This window comes from Protomyctophum parallelum, assembly GCF_964188405.1.
Source record: "Protomyctophum parallelum genome assembly, chromosome: 7".
NCBI lineage: Eukaryota > Metazoa > Chordata > Actinopteri > Myctophiformes > Myctophidae > Protomyctophum > Protomyctophum parallelum.
The window spans coordinates 38,721,814-38,749,442 of NC_139705.1; the positions used below are offsets into that span (position 1 = coordinate 38,721,814).

At 44.9% G+C, this 27,629-nt stretch overlaps 1 protein-coding gene across 3 annotated transcripts; it reads left to right on the forward strand.

Moving 5' to 3' along the window:
• The first annotated feature begins 3,122 nt into the window (after positions 1-3,122).
• Positions 3,123-26,521, forward strand: brpf1 (bromodomain and PHD finger containing, 1). Of its 3 annotated transcripts, none has more exons than XM_083768903.1 (16): positions 3,123-3,354; positions 4,390-5,174; positions 5,844-6,033; positions 6,552-6,839; positions 7,328-7,845; positions 9,557-9,851; positions 10,943-11,095; positions 11,704-11,832; positions 13,716-14,157; positions 14,770-15,081; positions 15,294-15,572; positions 16,059-16,206; positions 16,334-16,464; positions 16,679-16,794; positions 18,442-18,596; positions 24,965-26,521. In XM_083768903.1, the coding sequence occupies exons 2-16, from the start codon at positions 4,435-4,437 to the stop codon at positions 25,146-25,148; spliced, it is 4,080 nt and encodes a 1,359-aa protein (XP_083625029.1). In that variant the 5' UTR covers positions 3,123-3,354; positions 4,390-4,434; the 3' UTR covers positions 25,149-26,521. The 3 variants fall into 3 exon arrangements, with proteins under 3 accessions (XP_083625029.1, XP_083625030.1, XP_083625031.1); XM_083768904.1 differs by having other exon boundaries at positions 10,961-11,095; XM_083768905.1 differs by lacking the exons at positions 16,679-16,794; positions 24,965-26,521 and having other exon boundaries at positions 18,442-18,579.
• Positions 26,522-27,629: the final 1,108 nt, after the last annotated feature.

A 27,629-nucleotide genomic window follows, 5' to 3' on the forward strand; every position in this document is an offset into this window, starting at 1 on the left:
GTATGCCTCTGGTAGTGAGTGTATATACTGTACTCTCGCTGTATGCCTCTGGTAGTGAGTGTATATACTGTACTCTCGCTGTATGCCTCTGGTAGTGAGTGCCCAGATCAGAATGTAGCAGTGGTTTTGAGAAGTAGTTTGGCGAGGCTTTAAAGTGCAATTCAACCCCTCTACAAAGCTTTGATCGTGGCTTTGCCACAAGCCTTATCCCCGACACGTGCAACCAGGAGCTACAGTAGCTGCAAAGTTGAACAGATGTATAAGAAATCACCAAGCAAACACTGAATTTACTACCGCTAAATGTTTTCATTGCTGCCCCAACGGGGCGCTGCTCTTTTCCAGCATATACAGTGCTGTTTAAGTATTTTTTGTGCAATCATTGGTTAAGTGTTATTGCGTTAGTGTTTCAAAGCTTGATTTTGATGCTGCTATTCTGTCAAGTGATTCCACTGAAAAATGTTGTATTGGCATACTGTACACTCGAATCACCCCAAGGAATAACCTTCTGAATCCTTTACATGCGAGATGCTCGTGAAGCAGTGTTATTGCCTTGTTGTAATTATATTTTCTACTTTCCCAAAGTTATTTTTGATGATAGACTTGCTTTTGTTTTATTACATTTTTTTTCTCATCAATTATCAGTATTTTAAAAATATAGAAAATTTACATAATACTTGATAGGGGAGATTTGCACAACGTAACATGTTCTCCCTCAACCAATTATAACCTGTATTCATTAATTTCCAAAATTCTGTACATAGACTTCCACCCTTAGAGTATATATACTCTAAGGGTATATATACTCTAAGGATATACTCTAAGGTTCCACCCCCACGAGCATGGCCAGCTGTTCATATTTTACAATAGATATAAACGCAACTGTGGTTTCAGTTCACAAATCCATCACACCGCTCAAAGTTTGCAGCACCCCAATCCTGCCAAGCTGTGAATTGTACAGTTCTCTTGTAATTTATATTTGTACATTTTGTTTGACTGGGGAGGGATGGGTTTGCTTTGATGTATATTATTATTCCATCAATTCAGTATGAATTGGACTTTTATAGGATATTACGCAGAGTCTTCTGCTTCTGGTAAAAGTAGTAAGATATTTCTGTTCTCTGTTACTTCATCTGGTATCCTCTGCTCCCTGCAGGCTGTTGACTCGTATTGTGAGCAGATGAGGGAATAACTACCGTCTGCTGGCATATTCATTTGGATGCACATGTTTTGGAGAAAATTGAAATGCACAGAGTGTATGGCAAGCCGTTTTAACATTTAATCGCTAGACTGGATATGTATTCCAGATATCTGTAATTCAGTTCTTCCTAGTCAAAACTAACGTTTCAGATATCCACAATGACATTCCTCCTATCCAAAACTGTAATTTAAGATATCCACAAGGACATTTTTCCTATCCAAAATTACCATTTGAGATATCCATATTGTCATTCCTCCTAGGAGAAATGACGTCACTCTTTCCATTCATGTGTATTGGGCTTTTAGTTTTGGATATCCGTAACTGCATTCTGATCTAAAATCAACATTCTGGATATCTATAATTAAATTCTTACTAGGACAAACTACCATTTCAGATATCTACAATGCAATTCTTACTAGGATAAACTACCATTTCAGATATCTACAATGCCATTATTAGGCTACTAGGAGAAACTACCATTACAGATATCTAAAATTCCAAAAACATTCCAGACATCCATAATTATATTGTGTATATCCAAAAATACATTGTGACTAGTACAAATTAAATTATGGATATCTGCAATTCATATTATGACTAGTACAAATGTAGTTTTGGATATATGTAATTAGTATTATGACTAGGAACAATGCAATTACTCCTAGGAAGAACTTAATTTCTCCTAGGAGGAATGAAGTTATGACTATCTGAAACTAAAAGCCCAATACACATGAATGGAAAAAGTGCTGTAATTCCTCCTAGGAAGAACTTAATTTCTCCTAGGAGTAATGTCAGTTGTTGATAGGAATAACTTAATTTCTCCTAGGAAGAACTTAGTTTCTCCTAGAAGAATGACAGTTGTTGATAGGAGTAATGTTAATTTTGACTAGGAAGAACTGAATTCAAGATATCCTGAATTACAATTTCTACTAGCAAGAATGCAGTTCTGACTAGGAGAAACATGGTTTTGGATATCTAAAACATATATTACAGATCGGAGGGTGGTTTGATTAAATGTTAAAACGGCTTGCCATACAGAGTGCACTCGCTGTGCTTGCTCTGGTCATGTCACTGTTTCTGCACAGCATTGCCCCCTATTGAATATGCTCTGTCAATAACTGATTTGCATTGAATCTGTGTGGGATTGCTTCTGCCTGCTGTACTTCCCACACTGCTTTATACCCCAACCTCAGCCCGGTCAAAAACTCAAAACCTGTCAGCCGCACTCTAATCACTAAAACTGTACATGTTGAGAGATAAATAAACATTATTTTGTGCTTGATTGTGTCTCTCTGTTTTGTTTTTCATTCATAATTTTGTTGTATCTAGCCTATTAAACTTAGTTTTTCAGGCATAACACAACCTTTATATTCATGGCAGTTTTAGGCATTTCCATCAATTCCATGTACGTTGGGCTGTTAATAAAAATGCAATAGAACTTAAAAAGACCGGTTATTCTTGTTTTTACAACTGAACTGCACAGCAACATTACTATTAAACTTGACAGGTGCTGCCAAACAAACATTTATATGCCAAACAAATATATATATTTTGTTTAAACAGCGATTAAAAGTATCTGCTCCTCCGGGTAAGGTGGACTCGTAGAAAAGTGCGCATTAATCGAAACCTTTAATGTATAAAAGAGCATTGCCATATAATTTACTGCAGTATTTTCGATATTTTTTTTCCGGTCATAGCATAATGTGAAATGAATCCGCAGATTCGTCATTTTAGGGAGGAGACGGCAAGACGCGGTCCGGATAACTTAAATTAAAATGGATATGTAAAGAACTAGAACTGAATTAGTTTTAAACTGTCAATGAATCACTATCAAAAAAGTAATTAATTCACATTTAATCTGAAAGGCAAGAAGCAGGCCCCTGCTTTAGCGAATGTGTGTAAACGTTAAACGCGCCTAATATGGCGTACAGCAGCAATGGTTGCCCCTTTTGTTCGTTTGAGTTCCTGAATTATTCCCATCACAATGAAACCCCTGGGATATTGTGTTGTTTTTTAAACATATTTTTTAATGTATAAGCTTCGTGCGGTCAATCCTGGGACCATTTTTGATTTATTGAAACGAATCCACAGACGTTTGGGGCATCTGTTGTGGGCTCGGTTTTCGCAGCACGCAGTCTTCATCGGAACGCGGAGTAGTGAGTATTTACATGCACACAATTATTCTACTCAACATGATTCAGTGATAGAAGTCCGATTCTGATCCATATGTGGATCTGCCAGGAGCTTATTACTGTCTGCCTGAAATATTTTACCCCTGAACCCTAGAACGCAAACTGTATGAACGCATCCGCATCCATCACTCAGAGTAAATACAGAGCCTTGCTGTTTCCTTTGATCACTGAGAACGGTGATATATCTGTTTTATATGTTACTTATTGAAGATACTATACATTTGTGAGATTTGACGTTTGTGTAATCAATACATGGTGCAAATCTACCCCTCATAGCTTCCAGTGTTATTTGACTAAGTCAAAGTGTTGTTTTGTAGCTCAGTCTGGGTGTATTGAAATCATTATTAGACGTGATGTGAGCTCAACTCCGAAATTCGAGTTTAGTGCAACTCACGCATGTATATCGACCAGGACGTGAACATCGTAGCCAGCTATAAGTCAGTGTGGGACTGTGGGTGTTGTTGTTGTTTGTTAGCTACAGTTAGCTTGCCAGCTAACTAATGGTATCTTTCTTGTTGTTCCTGGAGATCATGTAGCATTTAACCGCCAACCCTCGCCAAGTTCAACTGAGTGTATTTTTTTGTTGTTTGTTTATCCAGGGGGTTGGAATTGTTTAAATTGGTCAGAAACTGTCGGCAAAATTAAGTGGTCTTCATTATCATTGGTTTTCTAAAAGGTGGGAAAAGCAACATATATTCAGCCTGTGTAGATAATCGTTCTTCAACCTTAAATGAGCAATACTAGTCGCAATGAATTAATGTATATACCTCATGAATGTATCTGCTATTGTCTGAAGAACGAGACTGTGGTTGCCATGGGGAAAGGTCTATGAATTTGTGGTCACGTGATTCCAACAAGACAGGTGCTGTAGTAATTGCAGGCATAGGCTAATGTGGATGGACTAAGGTTGCAGTTTGCTAAAAAAATAATAATAGAAGAAATCCATGTATATTGAATACACAAGAAAGGGTGATTCTCTGCAAATGTTTGTTATTTCAGATGTAACCTTGAGAAGTTTCTGTCCCAGGAGTGGCCCTTGGCACAATGGGGCTGGACTTTGATGTAAAGACATTCTGTCACAATCTGCGGGCGACCAAGCCCCCTTATGAGTGCCCTGTCGAGACCTGCCGCAAGGTTTACAAGAGCTACAGTGGTATTGAGTACCACCTCCACCACTATGACCATGACAACCCCACTCCTGCACAGAGTATGCCCCAGAAGAAGAGGAAGGGCCGGCCCCCTCGCATGTCACTGGTGGGGTCAGGGGATGGAGACGGAGGCGGAGGTAAGGGAGGTGGCCCGGGACAGGGAGGTAACACTCCTGGCAGTCCAAACCGGTCAGAGAACTCTCACTCTCCGGGAAGGGAGACAATGACGTACGCCCAGGCCCAGCGCATGGTCGAGCTGGAGATCCAGGGACGCATCCACCGAATCAGCATTTTTGAGAACATCGATGTGGTGTCAGAGGAGGACAGTGACGCGGAGGACCCTCCGTCCTCTGGCGCCGGTGGCGGAGGGGGAGGGGCGTGTAACGGAGGGGACAGCGGGGCGGGAGGCAGTGATGCTGGGGGCAACGGCAAAGACCGCCCGGATACACCTGCTGCTAATGGCGGCAAAGCTACGCCAAAGTCTGGCAAGCACAAGAGCAAAGAGAAGAAGAAAGAGGGTTCGTCCCATCACCACAGTGCTCCGTCCGGACCGGCGGTCAAGCTTCCTGAGGCTGTGTTCAGGGAACTGGATCAGGAGAGACCCGAAGCCCCTGAACGTCCCTTATCTTATTACAGGTCAGTCATAGCTTATTTTTCTGTGACATACATAGCAGCTATGTGTTGTGTTTTTAACAAGCTGCTGTGCTGCTGACACACATGCTGCAGTGACACGCAGGATCTCACTTTAAGGGAGACAATCGAATTGTCCAAACTTGCACAAACCGTAGACTGTACATGTTGGCTATGATGAATGGCTAGCTAGTGGCTACACAAAAATAATACATTAATTTATTCAGTCATTTGACCACTAAAAGTCTACAAACCACATGACCATGATCAATAAATGTAAACACAGTAATTGGTGCTGTCAGGTCAGTAGTATTTTCTTTATAACTTTAAGAGTTTTGCTTATATAGTGTGCTTAATTGAGGTAGGATCATGGGCTAGCTAACAACTGTATTTCTGAGGATATGTGAGGTACCACTTAGTGCTAAATATTAAATAATAGATTTGAGATTCAAGTCATTCAGTTTATCGCCCAGCTCTTTATGGGATCTGTGTGTGAAAGTGCTTTGATGTGGGGCGGTACATTTAATTGAAGTAAGTAATCAAACAATGTTTTAACCATTTCTCCTCACCATTACCAGAACAATTACAACTCATCTCCCCATCCATCAGGCACACAGGGGTACAAAATAATCACAACTTTTATCTCTCTCTCCACCCTTTATCACTATACCTCAGGTACATCGACAAGTCAGTGGAGGAGCTAGATGAAGAGGTGGAGTATGACATAGACGAAGAGGACTACATCTGGCTCGACATCATGAATGACAAGCGCCGCAGTGACGGCGTGACACCCATCCCTCAGGAGGTCTTTGAGTACCTCATGGACCGGCTGGAAAAAGAGTCTTACTTTGAGAGTCACAATAAGGTGCCTGCTATTACACTCACACTGAACATGGATAAGTAGAAATGTCCTCTTCCAATGTATATAACGCAGTGGTTTTCAAACTATTAGGGCTGTATTTTGCGTGTCTTAAGTACCAGGTCAATGCTCTTTGGCCACTCTGAATAGCCAAATGGCATTGATCACGCCTCCAGGTCTTATGTTAAGTAATAAGACCTGGTACACGCAAAATACAGCCCAATGTGCCCAAAAGGCACACCAATGAGTAAGTCAGAACCTCAAGGCACAACTGTATTCATAGTGAAAATAGCCAATGCATCTACAAGCTCACAGCGCATCACAATGTAACACGTTTTGTGCGAGCTTGTAGATTCACTATTTTATTTCATTTATTTTGCCTAATAATGACATTCCCAAAATAGAGATGCCAGGTTTAAAGTGTTTAAAATAATAATCCCAAGGCACACCTCGACTTATCTCAAGTCGAGGGGGGGGGCACACCAACTAATCCTCACCCTCGTTTCACCCCCGCGCTCTGCCAGGCGGACCCCAGCACGCTGATAGACGAGGACGCCGTCTGCTGCATCTGCAACGACGGCGAGTGTCAGAACAGCAACGTGATCCTGTTCTGTGACATGTGCAACCTGGCCGTCCACCAGGAGTGCTACGGTGTGCCCTACATCCCCGAGGGCCAGTGGCTCTGCCGCCGCTGCTTGCAGTCTCCCAGCAGAGCTGTGGACTGTGCCCTCTGCCCCAACAAGGGAGGAGCCTTCAAACAGACGGATGATGCCCGCTGGGCACACGTGGTGTGTGCCCTGTGGATCCCTGAGGTGAGTGTGCAGCAACTCAATGCATGTGGCCCATAGGGCAGGAGCCTATCTCCTGTTTCTGTAGCATGACATGTACACCCCCTGGACATGACACGCTAGCATGTCGCAGGAACTTTACCCCCAATCCAATCTTGGTGTGCCAAGCAGGGAGGAATTGGGTCCCATTTTTATACCCCCCAAATTTAGAACAAACTCCTCATTCTGCTACTCTGAGCTGGCTAACTCACTAATACATATTGGCAGGTTACTCACAATATACGATACATTTCACGATGCGATACGTGTGACCAAAATGCCACAAGATGAATACATTTCTATGCATTCATACATTTCAAGATTTAGCTTATCCTTTTTTTTTACACATTTTCAGTCAACATAGGTAATCTGTGGTCTAGGACTCTCAAAATCTGAATCGCCATGGGACCCAAATTTCTGGCGTAGTGGTTTAACTTTGAACTGGACTGAATCATTTCTTCTCCCAACGTCAGGTCTGTTTCGCCAACACCGTCTTCCTAGAACCCATCGACAGCATCGAACACATCCCTCCCGCGCGCTGGAAGCTCACCTGCTACATCTGCAAGCAGCGGGGCTCGGGCGCCTGCATCCAGTGTCACAAGGCCAACTGTTACACCGCCTTCCACGTCACCTGCGCCCAGCAAGCTGGACTCTACATGAAGATGGAACCCGTCCGGGAGACCGGCGCCAACGGCACCTCGTTCAGCGTTCGCAAGACGGCCTACTGCGACATCCACACGCCGCCTGGCTCGGCTCGGCCTCTGGCGGGGTTGGGCGGGGGAAGCATGGGCTCCTCCCACAGCGAGGGCGAGCTGGAGGAGGACGACGAGCCCAGCATCGGCCACGACGACGACTCCAAGGGGTGGAGCTCCGAGCGGGCCAAGAGAGCCAAGGCCAAGTCCAGGCTTAAAATGAAGCGAGCCCGCAAGATCTTGGCTGAGAAGAGGGCCGCTGCTCCGGTGGTGTCTGTACCCTGCATACCTCCCCACAGGTACTCGCTCATACGCTACATGCACTTTTTATGCATAGGATTGATTCTATTGGCATGTACTGTAAACTGAAGCCTCCTTCAGTTTACAGCTCCAGTGCCTTCAGAGCAAGCCCAAGACACAGAGCGCAATGGGAAGTTTTAAAGGCAGATGTACATACAGTATGCCCTCCTGACAGAAGAACGATGGGGTCAAAAATGTGTGTGTGTGTGTGTGTGTGTGTGTGTGTGTGTGTGTGTGTGTGTGTGTGTGTGTGTGTGTGTGTGTGTGTGTGTGTGTGTGTGTGTGTGTGTGTGTGTGTGTGTGTGTGTGTGTGTGTGTGTGTGTGTGTGTTGTAGAGAGACAGGAAGCTGAGCATAGATAATAGGGGTCTGGTGGGAATCAACTGGAGATGTCAACACACTAACCATTCACTTGGCTCCTGGCGAAGTTGCCTCATAACGTCTCCATGGAGTTCTTTGTCAAGGAATTCTGGATCAATCAGAATGTTGAGGCAAACCGAGTCAGAGACACTTTGCAATTCTAATAAGTTATTTACATGAGCTCACAGCAGAACAATATCAAACACAAAGCTCAGTGGTCAAGTAGTTCTCTGGCGATTGGACATAGATATTAGGGGACCTTGTGTCACAGAGCAAAGCTGTACTCAAAACAATAAATACCAGGCCTGCATGCCATGGCGTCATGATTCTATGATATTCAGATTGTAAGACACACATCATAAAGGGTGAACATCTCCATGTCAAATATGCCTAGTGCATGTGATAATAAAGACAGTACGGCTTTAAAGGGAGTGTAAGTGATACAGTATGTTATTTCTTGAATTAAGTGTACTTTATTTTGATAGTAATTGTTTGTTTGTTCAGCACGGGTCTCCCTGTCTCTCCAGCTCTTGAGTAAACACTAACAGAAATTACTTTTGTAATAGTTATCATGTTGGGATTGGGGCATCCAATCAGGATAGAGAACCTATACCAGATAACCAAGTACAATTGGAAGTGATTAAACGAAAACTAAAAAACAAGCCGGCAAATGTGGAACTGGAGCACTGTATATTGATGCTGAGAACTGCCTCTTTGTGGAATTTTCTCCCATGATGTTGGTATCCTGACCAAAAGTAGTTGGTTTCTCTTTACTAAAGAGCTGCAGAGACAGGGAGACCACTGCTACTGAACAGTCTGCTGCAGTGATTCCTGTCCTGTTCCTATCCTCTGATTCTTATTTTAATCAAAACAAATGCACTTATACCCTCTTTAACCCATTTCAACCTGATACCAGATTCTTCTAAATCATGATAGTTGTTGTTTCTTGTTCTCAAACTATTTCATGTCAAGGAGCCCCAGAATTTATATCTAATTGGCCGCCGACCCCCATCTGAAAATATGCTGTTCCAGGGACCTCCCCAGAAGCAAAGATTTGAGTTAAAAATATCTGAAAGAATATATATTCAAAGATTTAAACTACATTTTCACGATTAAAAAAAATAGCAGACCTACAAGCTCGTAGCGCGGCACTCGGTGCCGCGATATGAGCTTGTAGATCTGCTATTTTTCCATAGCTAAAGTGTAACCTAATGCTTAAAACACCAAAAGGCGGTTTCCTCCCCCAAAATGGGTTAACTAACAGCGTATGAATAAATGATCCCATGCCATTCAGAGATCCTTTCCAGAATGCCGATATATATAAAACTGACCAATCTTCTGTCATCTCCAGGCTGAGTAAAATCACCAGCAACCTGACGGTACCCAGGAAGAGTCAGTTCATGCAACGACTGCACAGTTACTGGACTCTAAAGAGGCAGAGCCGCAACGGAGTCCCTCTGTTGCGGCGGCTTCAGACCCACCTGCAGTCGCAACGCAACATCGACCAAATCTCGCCGCAGCAGCAACCCATTGCACAGCAGCCGCCGTCAGTGGCGACGTCTCCCACCCCCTCCACGATGGTCGACGGAAGAAGCTGGTCGACTGAAGGAGCACGTTCAGTGAGAGGAGACTCATTTTGTCAAATTGTAAGTTGTAACAGCGGGCAAACCGCAACAAGTCTGGGTGATAAAAAACATCTCCTTCCTGCTGTCATTACTGTATGTCCTTTGAAGCGCATGTAAATGGCATAGCAGTCTGCTCTTACTACATTGCGAAGTGGAACTAGGAACCAAATTTCGGTGGTGTGGTTCCACGTGGAGGGTAAACAAAGCAACACATGAATTTGATTGTTTATTGCCGGACGATGTCGTCCAAAAGATACAATAATGCACTTCTGGAAAATACGCCAGGCTGTCGCCCGCTGTTGAAATGCACCGTAAGAGGCACAGGAGGTCATTCCTACCTGTGGCCATTATGAAGCTTTAGCTTTTCAATGCTTAGAGGGGCATTTTACGAATTCACAATTCGTCATGCTCCCGGTATGTACGATCCTTTTAAAGGAGCATTCAGTGATTTGGAAAAAAAATCCCGGTCCGCCCCGGTAACAAGATGTGCACATGCACGCACTACAGTAGGGAGACATGCGACAGGCCAACAGCACACACACCAAGGCCCGCCCCCGCTGGATCATGATTGGCAGAATGCCCCTCTCTATCCTGATTGGCTGAAGGCTGGGCCACCCAGCCAAAAACGAAACCTAAAGTTTTTAGACCCCCAGGGGTTAACTGGGGACAGGGAGGAACTCCTTATATGGTCAGCACACTCTATAGTGTGCGCCCACTCAGGTCCTCAGACAAGGCCCTCCTGGAGACCCCTACAGCTCAGCTTGTCACTAAGGGCGGCAGGGCCTTTGCAACCAGGGCCCCCACACTCTGGAATGCCCTACCTACTGACCTAATCAATATCCACATTTAAAACTTATCTTAAAGTTTGTATTATTATGTATGTTTTGTATTTTTATGCCGGCTATTGCATGGATTGATCTTTTATTGTTCTCTTGATGTAAAGCACTTTGTGACTCCGTCTAGAAATGTGCTATATAAAATAAATTCATTATCATTCAAATAAAATAAATAAATTATCATAGGCTTATCAGAACAAAACAAAAAAGATGTGATATTTGAATTAAGTGAAATCACTGACTATACCTTTTAATCTAAAAAGCAAATTATTTTAGTCTCCTCCCCATGTTCAGAGGGACAGTGAGGAGCAGCAGCAGTCTGCCTTGAAGGAGCAGCTGAAGGCTTGGCAGCGACTGAGGCATGACCTGGAGAGAGCCAGGCTGTTGGTGGAGCTCATCCGCAAGAGGGAGAAACTCAAGAGAGAGACGGTGAGACGCATGGAGTCAATACGAGCTAAACCCCTTCTCCTAAACAGTGCCAGTGCCATCAGAAAAAGGAAAATGTCTGGGTACTCTTTGTTGGGGGGACTGAAAACTAAGCAACTAAGGAAAAAGAAACCAAGGCACTCTTCTGGTGAAAAAAGTTAAAAAATGTTAAAGGACACCTACAGAAAAGGACGGAAATCAATTTCATCCAATCCTGGATATACAGTGGCCTGCATTAGGCATATAGAATGTTTCTCTCTGCAATAATAGTTTAAGTCTGTCTAATGTTTTTGATTCTAGGCCTTCAACCTTGAAACTATCTGGATTGCTGTTATGTACATTGTAAAAATGTTTAGCCATAGAGGGTAATTAAGATTACCTCTTCGTATAGCATACTTATGCCAGTCCAATGTTTCCCATAACCTTGTTTATCATTTACCCTGATTTAAGCCTGAATGCCGATTGATGACTGGATCTCTGCGTTAATTATCCTTGAGCTAGAACGGTCTCAGGGTGCCCTAGTATGTATTCGAGGACTGGTGTGGCAATCAAAACATGCTTGATTTTCCCAAGCATTGTGTCACAATGTGTCTTGTCTGCTGTTTGTTCAGATCAAAGTGCAGCAGATGGCGCTAGAGATGCAGCTGACTCCCTTCCTGGTGCTGCTGAGGAGTACACTAGAGCAGTTACAGGAGAGAGACACCAGCAACTTTTTCACAGAGCCTGTTCCCCTGGCAGAGGTAAGGAACTAGTTTGTCAGCATGACACACTGCTTTTCACCCTTTACCGTTGCTCCATACCTCTGCTACATCCAGATGAAAGAATGGAGAAAGTCCTGTTGTCTCACCAACTAAACGGCACCTTCCCTTCAGGCACCTTCCCTTCACTGCATCAAACATGATTTATGTATTGATTGATTTATTGTTGAACATCATGCTTACTCCCAGGTGAGGCTTAAGGAGGGTTAATTGGGAGAAAAAGAAGCTAAAAAGAAGTGCCTTCTCTAAAATAATAACAATAAAGATATAAAGAACGGGTGCCTAAATTTGTCAGACTTTCATATTTCTTTACAGCATAAAGAATACTTGCCTAGTGATGTGATTGCCAGAAATGATAAGCCTGTTTCCTGCTTAAAGCACTTTAACTATATAAACAAATACCCCGACCAGAGCGATTTACATCACCTTGATCCATGAAGTGCTCCTTAGCAGTCTAGCAAGAAAAATTGTTGACCCATGTTAAGTAAATGGGTTGAAGTGGCTTATTGTCGGTATCAGCAGAGCAACGAGCGAATCTGGGTAATGGACTGGCCAACACCAACTCAGGACTCCTGAACCACTGACCTCCATACATCCTACCCCTTAATACAGTTTAAGACAACATACCCAGGGCCTGCAAACTTTGGTCTTAGTCACTTGAACACTTCATGATCTGAAAAATCTAACTTATACTTATCACATGACTCCACCCAGAGATAATGTGTACCGATTTATGTGATTAATTTTCTTTAGTAGTAGCAAAAAGAGTGGTTTGAAGAAAACACACAGAGCCGGAGATTAGCTGTACACATAATCTCGGTCACACCTTTGGGCTAGTTCAAGTTCAAGTTCTTTATTAGTGTCCCCGGGGGGGAATTTGGTTTACAGCAAGTATAGAGGTTTGAAACGTACAACACAACAACAGACATGTGACAACATAGCATAGGACAACATGGCATGGGCACATATGTGCAATTGATAAAAGGATAAGAAAAAAAGGAGAGAAGCCGTATAAAGGGACTTCATCATAAAGTGCCAAGAGAAAAGTTCTAGTTGCAAAACATCGTCATCATCATCACTTTTTTTTCTTTTTAGTTTTTACCTTCTTTCGGCAGCATTGGCTGCTCGGATCGAGGCAGGGACAAAGGAGAATTTGTACCTGTTTTTTGTTGTCCTAGGCACACACAAGTGAAGGCCGGATGGCCGAGACAAAAATATCTGCAGTCTATTAAAAATGGCACATGCTAGTTGATGCACAATGGTTTAGTAGGCAGAGTGGTTTAGTTACCTAGATGTATACTTTGGGAACTGTTTTTGCATGAACATTTGATGCACGTGTACTGTACATTGACCTGTTTTGCTAGCAAGAGGGGTGAAATTAGTCTCTCGGTTCAAGGCAATGTTCCAAAAGCGACGGAAACTTTGGGTTGTGCTCATTAATAACCCAGTGCTACTGAGCTATTATTTGTCTTTTTATATGCAAATTAAAAAAAAATATGCTCAGTCCAGGTTAAATCCCCCGGGTTAGTTTTACACATTTATACCCAGAGAGGCATTATGTAATGGGAAATAGTATCTTGCATTAAAGGTATATTCAGTGATTTCACTTAATTCAAATATCACTTATTTTTTTGTTTTGTTGTGATAGTCCTCCCTACTATAGAGTGTGCTGGCCATATAAGGAGTTCCCCCCTGTCCCCAGTTAACCCCTGGGGGTCAAAAAACCGTAGGTTTCGTTTTTGACTCTCTATCCTGATTGGACGAAAGGCTGGGTCCCACAGCCAAAAACGAAACCTAAGGTTTTTTGAGTGAAATCACTGAATATACCTTTAATGTTTCTGTGAATTCCCCTGTGCTTGTGCCAGGTGCCAGACTACCTGGACCACATCGACACCCCCATGGACTTCCAGACCATGTGGAATCTGCTGGAGTCTCATCGCTACCTCACCTTTGAGGCCTTCGAGGCGGACTTTGGCCTCATCGTCAACAATTGCCTCAAGTATAACGCCAAGGACACAGTGTTTTACCGGGCCGCCCTGCGTCTTCGAGAGATGGGAGGCGTGGTCATCAGAACAGCCCGACGGCAGGCCGAGCGCATAGGCTTTGACTACGAGACGGGAATGCTCCTCCACCGGGAGCCCAGCCCAGACAGCCAGCACGACCGAGAGAGGGACCGAGAGAGGGAGAGGGAGCGCGAGAGGGAGCGTGAGAGGGAGCGCCAAAGGGAGCGGGAGATAGAGCGAGAAAGGGAACGAGAGAGGGACAGAGACAGAGACAGAGACAGGCCACTGTCTTCCACTGAGGACGGTCAGTGTTCCATACTTCTACCTCATCCACCCCTCAGTCAACTGCCAGTTGGTTTTAATACATCGCCATTTGTTTTCTTACCCCATCTCTGTGGCGTGTATACCATTCGCCGAAAATTGACTCAGTTAGCCGTGTGTGATAGCAGAAATGAATATTTGACAATAATAACGGGCACCTCCACAAATAAGTAATATATGTTGAACTGCCGATGTTTCAAATCACAATACCCCATCCCCCCCATAGCAAACTTCTTATTCCACATGAGAGCATTACATTCAGCTGATCCATCGTGCAATCGAGGGTCTTGCTTACAGACAGAACAGATGTAGGCTACAAGTTGTCAAGGCGACTCTAATCCGACGAAATCTGTATTTTTTGACCAGAGACAGTCAAAATTCTTCAGTAAGTTGGATATTTCATGTTGCCTTTTATGAATGCAAATGAACTTCTCAGAAACACGCTTGTGATTTTCACAGCTGACAGCTGTCCTGATTCATCATGACACAGGGATTTACACACCCTTTCATGAATCGTACCACTGCTTAGAGAAATTACGCACGTCTTTAGTCACTTGTTTTCATCACTCTTTAACGCTCTCACTTCCTGTCGTAGACCTACTATTGCCGGAGAACCGGAGGCGGCTGCCGTTGGAGGAGCAGTTGAGGTACGTGCAGGCACGCTTCGACGAGGTCAGCTCGGGGAAGCACAGCCTCGGTCAGTCTCGCCGGCTCAAAGCCCTGAGGAAAGAGATGACGGTCATCAAGAGGAAGCTGGCCCACCAGCGGGAGGGAGGTGGCGGTTTGGGGGGCAGGGACTCTGTGGGAGGAGGCGAGCGTAGTTTGGCTCTCCCCCATCACCCCTCCTCTGCCGGACGCCATGATGAGGGGGGAGAGAGCAGCAGCCAGGAGATCGGAGATCGCAAAGGTCAGTCAGTCTTGTCTTGGAGCATGTCTCTGCATTTGAAGTATGAGTTTACTGTTTACCTTGCATAGCTTACCTTGCTAAATGTAATTCAGGCTCTAGACTATATCCACCTCTCCAGACACCACTACACAATGTGTATCTGTTTATGTTAGGAAAGCTATGATGTTACTGTGGTGCTCTCTACTATGTCGCTCCACCATCTCCCACTGCAGATCTGAGCACGTCGTCTTCGGCGTTGGCACCGGAGGTGGGGCGGCGGACGTCTGTCCTCTTCTCCAAGAAAAACCCTAAAACGGCCGGACCACCCAAGCGGCCCGGGCGCCCCCCCAAGAACCGGGACCTGTCCCACGTGGGGTCGGGCGTGAGTCCCAGTCCCATAGGCCCCCCACAGCTGCCCATGATGTCCCCTCCCAGGCCGAGGAAGAGGCCTCGCAGCCCCCACAGCACCTCCAGCTCTGAGAGCGACAGTGACAACGACGACCTCCTACTGGGTACAGAAGACCACATCACCTTCAATAATAATAATTTAGACATATTTGATCTTTGATCCTGCGGACGAAATTCTGATTTCAGCTTCACCCAGCTGATTCGTGCCCCAGTGGTCAGACTTGAGCAGGGGGGGGGGGGGATTTGAACCTAGGACCTTCTCTTTCCCAGACAACTTCTCGTACTTGTATGTAATAATACTTTTATACGTTTGTGGTATGATGGGTGACAACCATAGTTATAACATAATATGTTATAACTATGGTTGTCACCCATCATACCACATCGACCATCGACCTCTCACACCAGCACATAAAGAACCCGGAAGTACACTCTTCTTCCGGGGCTTGGCTCCAACGTTGGAGCCAATAGAGCATTTGCGTTTTAGACGATAGAAGCGTGCAAAGTAACGTTCTAAATGCGGACGTCTTGCAATACCAGAGTTGGCTTCAATAATCCTTTCTCCTGATTTTCTATCTGTCTTGGTACAGTTTTGCCCAGCAACGGTTTTGACGGAGGGAGCCAGCCGGTAACGGAGAGCTTCCGCGTGTACAGAAACGAGCGGAGTCTCCCTCGATCGAGCTCCGACTCAGAGTCCACGACCAGCAGCAGTAGCAGTGCAGCCTCAGACAGGACCAGGTGATTAGCAGATATACCAAATACGTTGTGCTCAACACTTCATTTTTACACGTTTTCTTTCTTATTGCTGCTTGTCTAACCTCCTCACCCCTCTCTCTCTCTCTCTCTCTCTCTCCTCTCCCCTCAGCACTACTCCATCCAAGCAGGGCCGAGGCAAGGCTTCGTTTTCTCGCTCTGCCTTCCAGGAGGACAGCAGTGAGGAGACGTCGGGCACCGAAAACGACTCCTACTCTGTCGGAGGCTCCCGCGGTTCACACTGTAAGAACACTCTCAGATGCACACACACAGACACACACACACACACACTCACACACACTCACACACACACTCACTCCAACAAAGCATCTATTTACACCATAGTCATGGCCTTCCTCGTGGGGTGATGAACACTTTATGTCTGGCCATCATCTTGAGGGTGATACATTGTGTAAATGCTGACATGACTGTGTCCCTGTGGCTGTGATGGTGTCAGTGGTGCGTGGCCGATCCAGGTCCGGATGCTGGATGACCTCTGATGATTACTCATCTCTGGACGCCCTGGACCTGGTGTGGGCCAAGTGCAGAGGCTACCCCTCCTATCCTGCTCTGGTGAGACACTCACTCACACAGCACACTGGTGCCTGATCCATGGAGCAATCAAAGCAATTAACTCCAAACTAAACAAATATATGTGGAGCATTGCTAGCCCAGATCAACCCCCATCTCCCATCGCAGCTAGGGGAATATCAATTCACGTGCTGCCGCCCCTACCCACCATGTCATATTAGCAGTCTTGTGTCCTGTCTTCCTTTGCACATGTTTGGCTTGTCCGCTCTCAAATACGGATGAGGCGAATGACGTGCAGATGTTCTGTACTAGGGTGTGGAACGCAGAGAGAAGAGAGAGCAGCCACACGTGATAGAACAGCCCCAGTATGCTTGAGTGCGCATGAACGTGCACACGTGTGTCGCAATAGGTCACTCACTTTGGGTTGGTGGCTTGGTGCAGTTCAAATTATGAATGCAATAAAATGTAGTGGTCAACACATAATCCAAGCCACGGTAAGAAATAATTAGCCTTTGTCTCTGGACCACGTCAGTGGCTGACTACACTACACCTAGGACATACGTAGATCTGAAGTTTTGCAGATCTTTGTCCGTCCACACTGCCAGCGACACGAGCGAGTCATTAAAAGACTTTGTCTTGATGTACCATGAGTGACAGCAATGTCGTCCACCCCTGAAATATTTGCTCACTGTTTGTCTATTTGAGCGAGGTTTTGTGGCCATGTTCCTCCCCCAAAATATGTTTATTGGACAAGATCTGCATGTTGCTTTGCTGGAATACAGCTGATTGTCGGAAGTTGTATTAAGAGTGAAGGAAATTGGATGTTCAATTAGCATACTGGCTGGACAGCACAGTAGCTTCTCATAATTATATTTCAGGATTGTTCACTGTATAGTGAGACCCTCGTTACTTAATATTTATAGGCAGCCTTCCTCATCAAACGGTGCAGTGAGGCCCTCATTAGTGCATATTTAGACTAGTCATGTCCAGGTGGTGTGCTTGTACATCATGCTGCCTAAGGTAACGGAAGATAGTTGGCTCTATAGTCACGCCCTGAGGAAGACATGTTGTCGAAACTGGACAGCGGCTTCGGCATGTTATTGTTCTTAGTATGCGAAGCCCTGTCGTCTAAGTAATTAAAGGCTTGTTAAAGTGAGTCCTTGCTCAAGTGTGCTTGAAGTTTTCCCTTTTGAAGGGATTCTTCTGCATCAACAGGAGATAGGCTCCTGACCTACAGTATGGCCACATGGCTCAGGTCATGATCTGTTGGTTCCGAAGGCTAATTACTTAATATATTGTCACTGTCGTACTGTACCTTGTACCGTATGTCCGAAACTGTTACTTTTCAGGAAATTTAAATGTATGTTCCAATGTAGTGATTAGTAGTGATTTAGTCACAAGCTCTTGTTAATTGTTGTTTAAAAAAAAAGGAACATCTGCAAGCTCACAATGTGTTGCACATTGGACACACACACACACACACACACACACACACCCACACACCCACACACACACACACACACACACACACACACACACACACACACACACATTGGACCGACTATTTTAGTTTTACTTTTGCACGACACGAAATATGGACATATGATGACATGCCATCAGGCAATATCTTATATCTTTTGCCAGATAAGTCGTCTTAAGTTAACAATGCTGCCCTCCTAACCCCTGTAGATCATTGACCCCAAGATGCCCAGGGAGGGGGTGTTCCACCGGGGTGTGCCCATCCCCGTGCCCCCGTTGGATGTGCTGAAGTTGGGGGAGCAGATGACCCAGGAGGCCAGGGAGCACCTCTTTCTGGTCCTGTTCTTCGATAACAAGAGAACCTGGTCAGTGTGTGTCTTTGCTTTAATGTGTCTCCCATGCATGCCACTCATTCTTTGCTCATCACTCCGCTCTGAATATTTATTTTGCCGTCCTCTGTTTTTCCCCCTTACGGAAAAGCTATCCACCTGTTTCCAGTGTCCCATGAGCCTTTGCGTTTAAATGTGTGCGTCACTTCCTCTTCCTCTTGGCCAAAGATTGTTAATTTAGGAAGATAAGACAGTCCATGCTGATTGGAGCCACTAGAGGTACACCGTATTACCGTCTTGGTTGCTGTTACTGCTGTGACCAGCGTTGCCAGATTTTGCAAACAAAAACAAGCAGTCAGGTCTATGAAAACAAGCCCAAAAGAAGCAACTAGTCTGTCTTTTACCACTTTACATCGGCTATTTGAAAATAGGAGATCTACAAGCTCACAGCGACACGTTATCATTTTCCAGAACATATCGAGGATAAATTGGAATATTTTTAATATATTGGCAATTTGAAGAGAACACTTCCGCACACTCGACTTACTAGTATAACAGCAGGTGCGTGGGCGACAAAGCAGCAGACGTGTAGAAGGAGGGAGACCCACACACTGCCACTGGCTGCTTCAAGAGCTTTTTATTTAATGTCAATAATGCAGCGTTTCGGTCTTTCGACCTTCCTCAGGCATGATTCAGAGTAGGCTGACATGTCACTTTCATAGGCATTTCATAGATATATAATGGTGCATTTATATAGCGCCTTTATCCAAGGCGCTTTACATGTGCATTACATTCACCCATTCACACACATGCATTCATACACCGATGGTGGCGGAAACCAGGCATATATTATATATTTTCAGACGGAGGTCCGTGGACAATTACATATTAATCTGGGAGTCCTTGACGTGAAAGAATGTGGGAACCGAACCACTAGGAAGCAAGCCCAAATAAAGCAACTACTGTACACTTTAAAACAAGCCCAATAAGCAACTACACTTTAGAAACAAGCCCAAATTAGCAACTACAATTTAGAAACAAGACCCAAAAATAAACACAACAGCGACTTTACAGAAAAACAGGACAAAAATCGCTTATAATAAACGGACATGGCAACACTGTTTTTTACTAACAGTAACTTTACAAAGATGCCCAGAACATCGGGATGAATCTGTAGTTTATGGCTGCTCCTCCAACAGCAGTTTTAAAGTTCAACTTTGGAGAGAAACAAAAAGCCATTAGATGAGCCATACAGTATAAACGGCGGTGGCTGAGACGAAGCAGTGACCGAAAGGTCCCGACTGATGCATAAACGTCTGTCTTACCCAATCTTTCTGTATAAACACAAGGCTGCTGTACTTTCTACCTCATACTTTACATGCTATCATAATAATATATTATATCTATCTTTGTAAAGTTAGTGTTACAAAAAAGCAGGTAAAAGAGTAACGTTTGAGCAGACTACTACATCTGAATGTGTCTAGAGGAAGTGAAGCGCACGTTTTTCCCCCAGTCGGCACCGTGGGAAATGACTAGATGTTTTCCGTGTACTAGATGCTAGGGGCATGGCGTAAAATGTGTGACATCCGTGTGCGTCCCAGATACTCCTGACTGCACATCACATGCTGACTGCACATGGACAGGACAATAAAAGAGTGATCTTAGATGCCACGTTTGTTAAATGGCATACAAGCAGAACGGGATAAAATAAACACAAAAGACTGAGTAGACGTTAAATGACCACATAATATTTCAAAGTGAAATACCCCTTAAACGGGTAGCAACGCACATGATTAGGAATAAAGTACCAGAACTAGAGCAGATTTAGGTATACAGAGTACTCTTGCTTGTGAACCGGTTCTATCTCACTTTTAATCCGACACGCCTTTTTACCACTGCTTTGTGTCAAACCTGCAAACGCATCGATTTTGCTGCCGATAAACACACTTCCTCAAACTTGAGGCCTTAGTGTCTTCTCTATATCTATACAATCACTCCATGGAAGTGCTTAGCATGCGGCATATGCTCGTAATGTACCGTGATAACATAGAAAGAACCTCTTATTATCTGCTGAATATCTGCTGAAGTGCACAGAGGCAAAAAACTTGTGTCGCAATTTAGCAGAAATAGGCCAGCCGTGGTTTGAGGGGATAGAGATGGGGGAAAACGTGCATTTCAGATCATGGTGGTGCACAACATAATTCCACCAACATACTCTACTGGTGTGCGCGCATGTGTTTCAAGATTATTATAGTTTTGAATTATACTGCAAATATGTTGCATTGTGTGTGTTGTGTTGTTGTATATTGTCTATTTTCACTATTTATTTTTGAGTGGTGCAACCACTCCTATAGACAGCTATGTGTGTGGCTGTGTCCCTGGGTCTGAAAGGAAAGGAAAGGTACTATGTTTACCCAGGGTAACTGGACTAAGCTCAAGAACTTGTTTACAGCCAGGCCCTGCTCATAGAACATTTCATGGTAGAGGTTCAATGCCTTGTCCAAGGGCACTTCAACGGTGGTAATTTTTAACGTGCCGGTGCCGAACTAGCGACCTTCCGATATTCAACACCAAGTGTCACTGTTGCACAGCCTAACACACATACACACACAGGCCAGGGAGGAGGGCTAGTACAGTACAGTACAGTACAGTACAGTACAGTACAGTACAGTACAGTACAGTACAGTACAGTACAGTACAGTACAGTACAGTATAGTACAGCACCACTCACTTCAGACGGGTCATTTTTTTAAATGTCTGTCATCAATATACATAAGACTAATAGCGGTGGTGCTACAGGCATAAATCGTGCACTTAACGATAAATGTATGAAATTCGGCACACAGTTAGAGACATGGCCAAAGCATTTCCAGGGGTCCCCAACCAAAAAGGTTGAGAACCCCTGAGTTAGAGCATGCCATAAGGAACATTTTTGGCTATCGCAGATTTGTCCCGTGGTGACCATGGCAGCCATTTTCCAAAATGGCCACCACCTGCTGTTATTTTACAAATTCAGCTTCTAGACCACCTAGGATCTTCATTCTGGTGACTAATCCTACATTTTCAAGGATGGGGAATACAGTGGTACTATTTATATTTGTACTGTGACCATGGCAGCCATTTTTCTAAGGGCTTTGACTCGTTCCTTTCAGGCACAGTGTTTGACCGGGGCGGCGGTGGCTCAGGGGTAGAGTGCCTGGATGGCAACCGTAAGGTTGCCAGTTCAAACCCAGGCTTCCCCAGAGTTACTGTCGAAGTGTCCTTGAGCAAGACACTGAACCCCTAATTGCTCCCGATGTGCTAGTTGGTGCCTTGCATGGTTTCCGCTGCCATCGGTGTATGAATGTGTGTGTGAATGGGTAAATGTAATGCACAATCTCTGTAAAGCGCCTTGGATAAAGGCGCTATATAAATGCACCATTTAATTTAATTTAATTTTGACCTCACTGGTCACTGTAGGGAACTGTGGGGGAGAACACCCCGATTAGGTTCAGGGTTTTTGGGTTGAGACTTGCCTCTCATGACATCGTTGCAGTGGCAGTTGATCTCCTTACTGCGAGCGGTGGCACACTGGGTCTCTGGGGCATTGTATCTTGGTGGCCTCCTGCCAGTGTTTCTCCACACTTCTCATGAGCTCTGTGTTCTGGGGCTCTGTTATAGTCAATATGCATTGTCTTGGCTGGAGGTTGCTTTCCAGGGCTCTGGCTGGGCCATGCATGGTCCAGCTCAGTCTTGTGCAGATGGCTGCTGGCCCACCTGGAGGCCCCAACCTCACTTGCTCGGTTTGGAATATTAGGTGGGGTGGTCTGCCCCAATCAAGTGTCTGTATAACATCGCTTTGGCTGACATGCTGATTCCCCCTTCAGTGTCTGCACATCCTGCCTGATAGTTCTGAGGGCAGATCTTCAGGTGTTCCGTTGAGTCTTTCCACTGCAGCGGGAAGAAGCATTGTGCGTTCTGACCCAACGTCGAGAAGGGCATAAGTGTCACCACGGTCACCGTGGTGTAATATAACTATACCTGCTTTGAGTACCTTGACTATTTTCCGGTCAACTGGCTAGTCAAGGTAGAGCACCTCGGCAGTGGTGTTCACCAGACAGGTCTCATCTCTGGGTGTCTCTCTCTGAATCTCGCTGTTCGCCTCAAGCAGGACTTGCACAGGCTATACATGGCTTCCAGAGATTACACTGGGCAGCTAGGTGTGATCTACCACAGCGCCAGCAGCCCAGCACCACTTCTTGGTTCGAATCCAATCTGTGATCTGTTCTGTTGTGAGTCTCTAGTACACTGAAGTGTTCGTTAATCTCACAGAATGGACAGTAGGCATTCGCTTTCCCTGTCTCCTAGGGTGGGGCTGCAGCCTCGCACTCAGCTCCGCACCATGCAGAACTGTGGCATATCTGCCCATTTTCTGAGGTATTTTCTGTGGCTCATTACTAGGGAGCTGCACACGGCATATGGTTGTTAGCATGCCTACCAGCGACTGTACTTCTCAAAGGCCGCCACATCGCCTCGACAGATGTCGGCTGCCTCAAGGACACTGGCTATTTTCTGTAACGCTAATTGGTGGGCTTGTCTTAGCGCCACCATGGTGTCTGAGTACGCCGTGCGGGAGTTCAGGTAAGTGTCGGCCACCAGGCGAGCCTCTTCAAGCTTGAAGTGTTCAACTAGGACTTGATTCTTGAACCGCTGGGTGGCGTTGGATGGCAGCAGGTTCGAGTGATAATTTCAGGCGGGCAAACTCACTCAGGTCTCTGTTGGTCAAGTCAGTGATGGTACGTTGTGCGCCCCCCCCCCCCTTGCTCCACTGTGTTAACTGGTGGGGGGTACAAGCCAGGGCTGGTGTTCTGGCAATACCGGATACTGGCAGTTCAGGGTCAGAGCTGGTAGTCGAGCTGGAAGGGGGTCTGGGTAGGAGTACACAGACTGGTGTTCTGACCTCACTGGATACTGGTGTCTCAGGAGCAGAGATGGTTTGCGAGCTGGATGGGGGTCTGATGAGGAGTACGCCAGCTGATGTCCTGGGCTCACTTGACTCTCACATGTCACAGTTTGAAAATATATACAGTAGTACATCAATGTTACACATTTTGATGGTTTGACTAGACTATTATCTAACATGTTGTAAATAGTACCACTGTATTCCTCATCCTTGAAAATGTAGTTAGTCACCAGAATAAAGATCCTAGGTGGTCTAGAACCTGAATTTGTAAAATAACAGCAGGTGGTGGCCAATGTTCCCCCTAACGTGCGCCCGTGCGCGCGCGCGCACATGGCCAAATGCTCTCGCGCACAACTGAAATCTGTCGCGCACAGACACCGACGCTGGTGTAAAAAAAAGTTTTCTTAAAAAGAAAAAGGTGTTCCCCCCGAGTATCCTCTACATTACAGTAATAATACCTATCCCGAGTCGACATTTGCCCACACTTTATTATTTCTATTTACTTTACAGTTTATTTAGATTACACATACAGGCGAGGCGACAGACAGGTCTCCTCCCCTCCTTTTTTGACTCTTTGCTCTCCTCTCCTCTTGTGTATACTGCGCCCAGTGCGCCGTCTGCGCGGCCTTAGGTGGAGACGTAAGGAGCAGGCAGCACTGCAGTGCAGCCAGTCAGTGTGTGAAACCCCAAGAACCAGATAAGATCGCGTTGCGCCTTGGACCTGTGCGTTGATGGGACATTTAGATTTAAAAGGCGAACGGATGGAAGTGCGGCTGTGCGCGCAACAAGGAGAGGGGGAATAACGTTAGCTTCGCATTAGCTGGTTAGCTAACGTTGTTATCACTACAGCACAACAAGCCTCCGCAGTCCAGTGTACTTGTGAATGAAACAACATGTGGAAGTTAACATTAATCTCTAGCGGTCTAGTCCCATATGGAACCTCTCTGTAATTATTATCCAATCTGTTAATACAGCTTTCTTCAATCAATCCCTCTGCTAGCTGGCGTAGTAGGGGCTGTTGACGTTCGACAATCTGAGAAACTATAGGAGTTGGAGTTGACACACCAACAAACTCGGTCTTAGTGTGTGTGTGTGTGTGTGTGTGTGTGTCCCAATAAAGTGTTTACGGTTTCTCATGCCCCCCAAGTAATGCACAATTAGTAGGCTATCCACCAGTCGTTCTCAACCTGTGGGTCTCCAGTGGTGGCCATTTTGGAAAATGACTGCCATGGTCCTATATCCAAAAATGTCCCTTATGGCATGCTCTAACTGTGTGCCACATTTCATACATTTATCTTAAAGTGCACGATTCCATCAAAATTCTGCCTGTAGCGCCTCCGCTATAATATTTTCAAAGACTAAAACTACAGAAATGTTCTCGTTCGGTGAGATCAGACCTAGAGTTCGGGCCATATATGGAGTTAACTGATTTGTGTGTGTGCGTGTGCGTGTGCGTGCACAGGCAGTGGCTGCCGCGCTCCAAGCTGGTGCCTCTGGGCATGGACCAGGAGCTGGACAAAGAGAAGATGCTGGAGGGACGGAAATCCAACATCCGGAAGTCGGTGCAGGTGGCGTACCATCGAGCCATGCAGCACCGCAACAAGGTGCAGGGAGACCCCAGCAGCGACACCAGTGATAGTGACTGAACAAGCGCACACAGAAATGCATGCCTTTCCGGGTTTTGCAGTGGTGTGTGCGCGGGGAAAACTCAGCCTTTATAGCCTGATTCATACTTCGTCGTACAACAGAGTCTTGCCCCCGAAAATAGCCGATCTGCAAGTACACGATGCCTCACAGATGTGATGCATTGTGAGCTTTGTAGATCGGCTGTTGTCGGCGTGCGACCTGTTGTACAACACAGTATAAGTCAGCCATTACACCCCAGAAGTAGTGCCACTAGCAGCCCAGTGGAAAGCACATCCCATACACAGTGAAGTCCTGAGTGCTAATTTAACTCTACGAGTGTACGAATGGACCCGAAAGGGGGAGGGGGGTATTTACACTTGTGTACATACCTACCCACCCTACCCCACAAGACAACACACACAAACCTTGCATCATGAAGCCGTATTTAATCTGTTAATCTGACATGTAAAATATTGTATTTAAGAGAATTGAAGAAAAAGGGTATTAATAATGATATTGGAAAAAAATGATACTATGCCCAGAATCATGAGTCATGATTTAAAATATTGCTTGTAAGTGATTTGATATGAGTGTTTATGAATAGAAGATGATGGTGTGCAGACAAGAGAAGCATATTTCCTTCCACCATTATGATGCATACATGCAATCTGTCTCTCCACAGCACTCGTACATGCACTTGCGCGCACACACACACATTCGGGGAAATGCCTATACTGTACATTCAAATGAACACATGGGTGTGGTTCCACATGCCGTCATGTCGTCGCCACATCTGCCTTTTTAATCCTTTGACATTGCTGAATCATGTACAGTCTGGTCATTGTCACGACAGGACGACAGGCTCGGACTGGACACATCCGTAAGCGAACCAGCATTCTGTTGTAATTCCACCCCCTTCGAGGACCACCCCTCACTCACCGCGCCCCTTTTTCTCTCGGTTAAAGCCTATACTTGGTCGTACAATGGTGTCGTGTTCTGAAACTACTCGATCTACAAGTTCACAACACGTCATGATGCGCCGTTTTGCATGGCACGTTTTCTTTTTTTTTCTTTCTTGAAAATATGTGTGGCGAGCGACACGGCCGTACGACAAAGTATACAAAACTAGGCTTTAACGTTGTGCAGTCCTCTTATCTTCCCTATACTGTGTGTTTTTATCCTGTCTCCTGTTTTTAAGGTCTTGTTTGTGTCTGCCTGTGCGACGCAGGCTACTGGTGAATGAAAAATGAGGACTTGTTGAAATATTGACATGAGCGACACACAATAGTCTCACTGTCTGTTCTAGTCTCAGGCCGATGGCTTTAGAACTTTTTATATACAGATTACAAAAGATAGAAGTTTAATAATAAAAAAAAAAGAATTGAGTTTTGTACACTTCTTGGTCCCAGTGTTTTTCCTCTTTCTGGTGTGTGTACGTGCATGTTTTGAGAATATTTACAATGTAACCTTTTGGTTTTTATAGTAAGTGCCTCAACCTTTGTTCTTTAGTGCTTACCCTATAAACTAGGAGTGGACGTTCTTCTAAGGAAGGAGTGAGTCATAGGTCATCGAGTGTACTAAGATATTTACAGTACATACAACATCTTCAATGACTCTTTTAATGGTGAGCCAAAACTAGTGTTGTGCAACCGACCTCCAGTAAGGCAGTAAGGGGGGTCCCTCTCTAACCAGTTCAAGGGTGTCTTTATTTGTCTCCCTAAGGAGAAATCTGTCTTGGAGACAGTCACAGCTGCAAAACACCATGAAACATAAAAAGAATTAGATAATGCACACATTCCCTTGATAAACTGCATCTAGTCAGTTACGGTTGCTGCCATTCGGCAATCTGTGATTGAGCATTTTGATTGACGAGGAACAAATGAGTGCTTAAATCTATTATAGTCACACAATGGAGTAATATATCTCCTACCGCTACCAGATGGCATTAGCTCATACTCTGTTCAATACATGTAACGGGTCAGATACAATATTCCAAGCTTGTCTTATCACTGCCTGTTCAAAAATGGCCTGGGGAGTGATGGGTGGTGGACATGCCCATGATCTTCCCAGACACATTTGCTAGACTATTTATTTGAGATTTATATTTCACAGTTAGATTGCCAAACCAGCTGGAGATACCATATCTCAAGGTTGATTCTATACTAGCCTTGTAAAAGGTCAACATAATACTTACACTGACTCAAAAAACATGCTCTTACAAGTTATTACTGAATATTTATTCCACTCTGACATTACTCTGAGCTCCCGCTAATCCCCATATGGGTAAAATGGGTATTGCATGATCAACTGTGGCATGCATTTCCAACTTGCATCTACTGTATGTGTGGCATTGTCTAACACTTCAGACTGCCTCTGACCCTTAGAGTATACATATATATATATATATATTGTATGCCTCTGACCTCGCTCGCTCAACAGTTGTGGGAGGTCTGCTTGGGGGCACACTGGCTTCACCTGAGAAGTAGGTCCATACAGGCTAA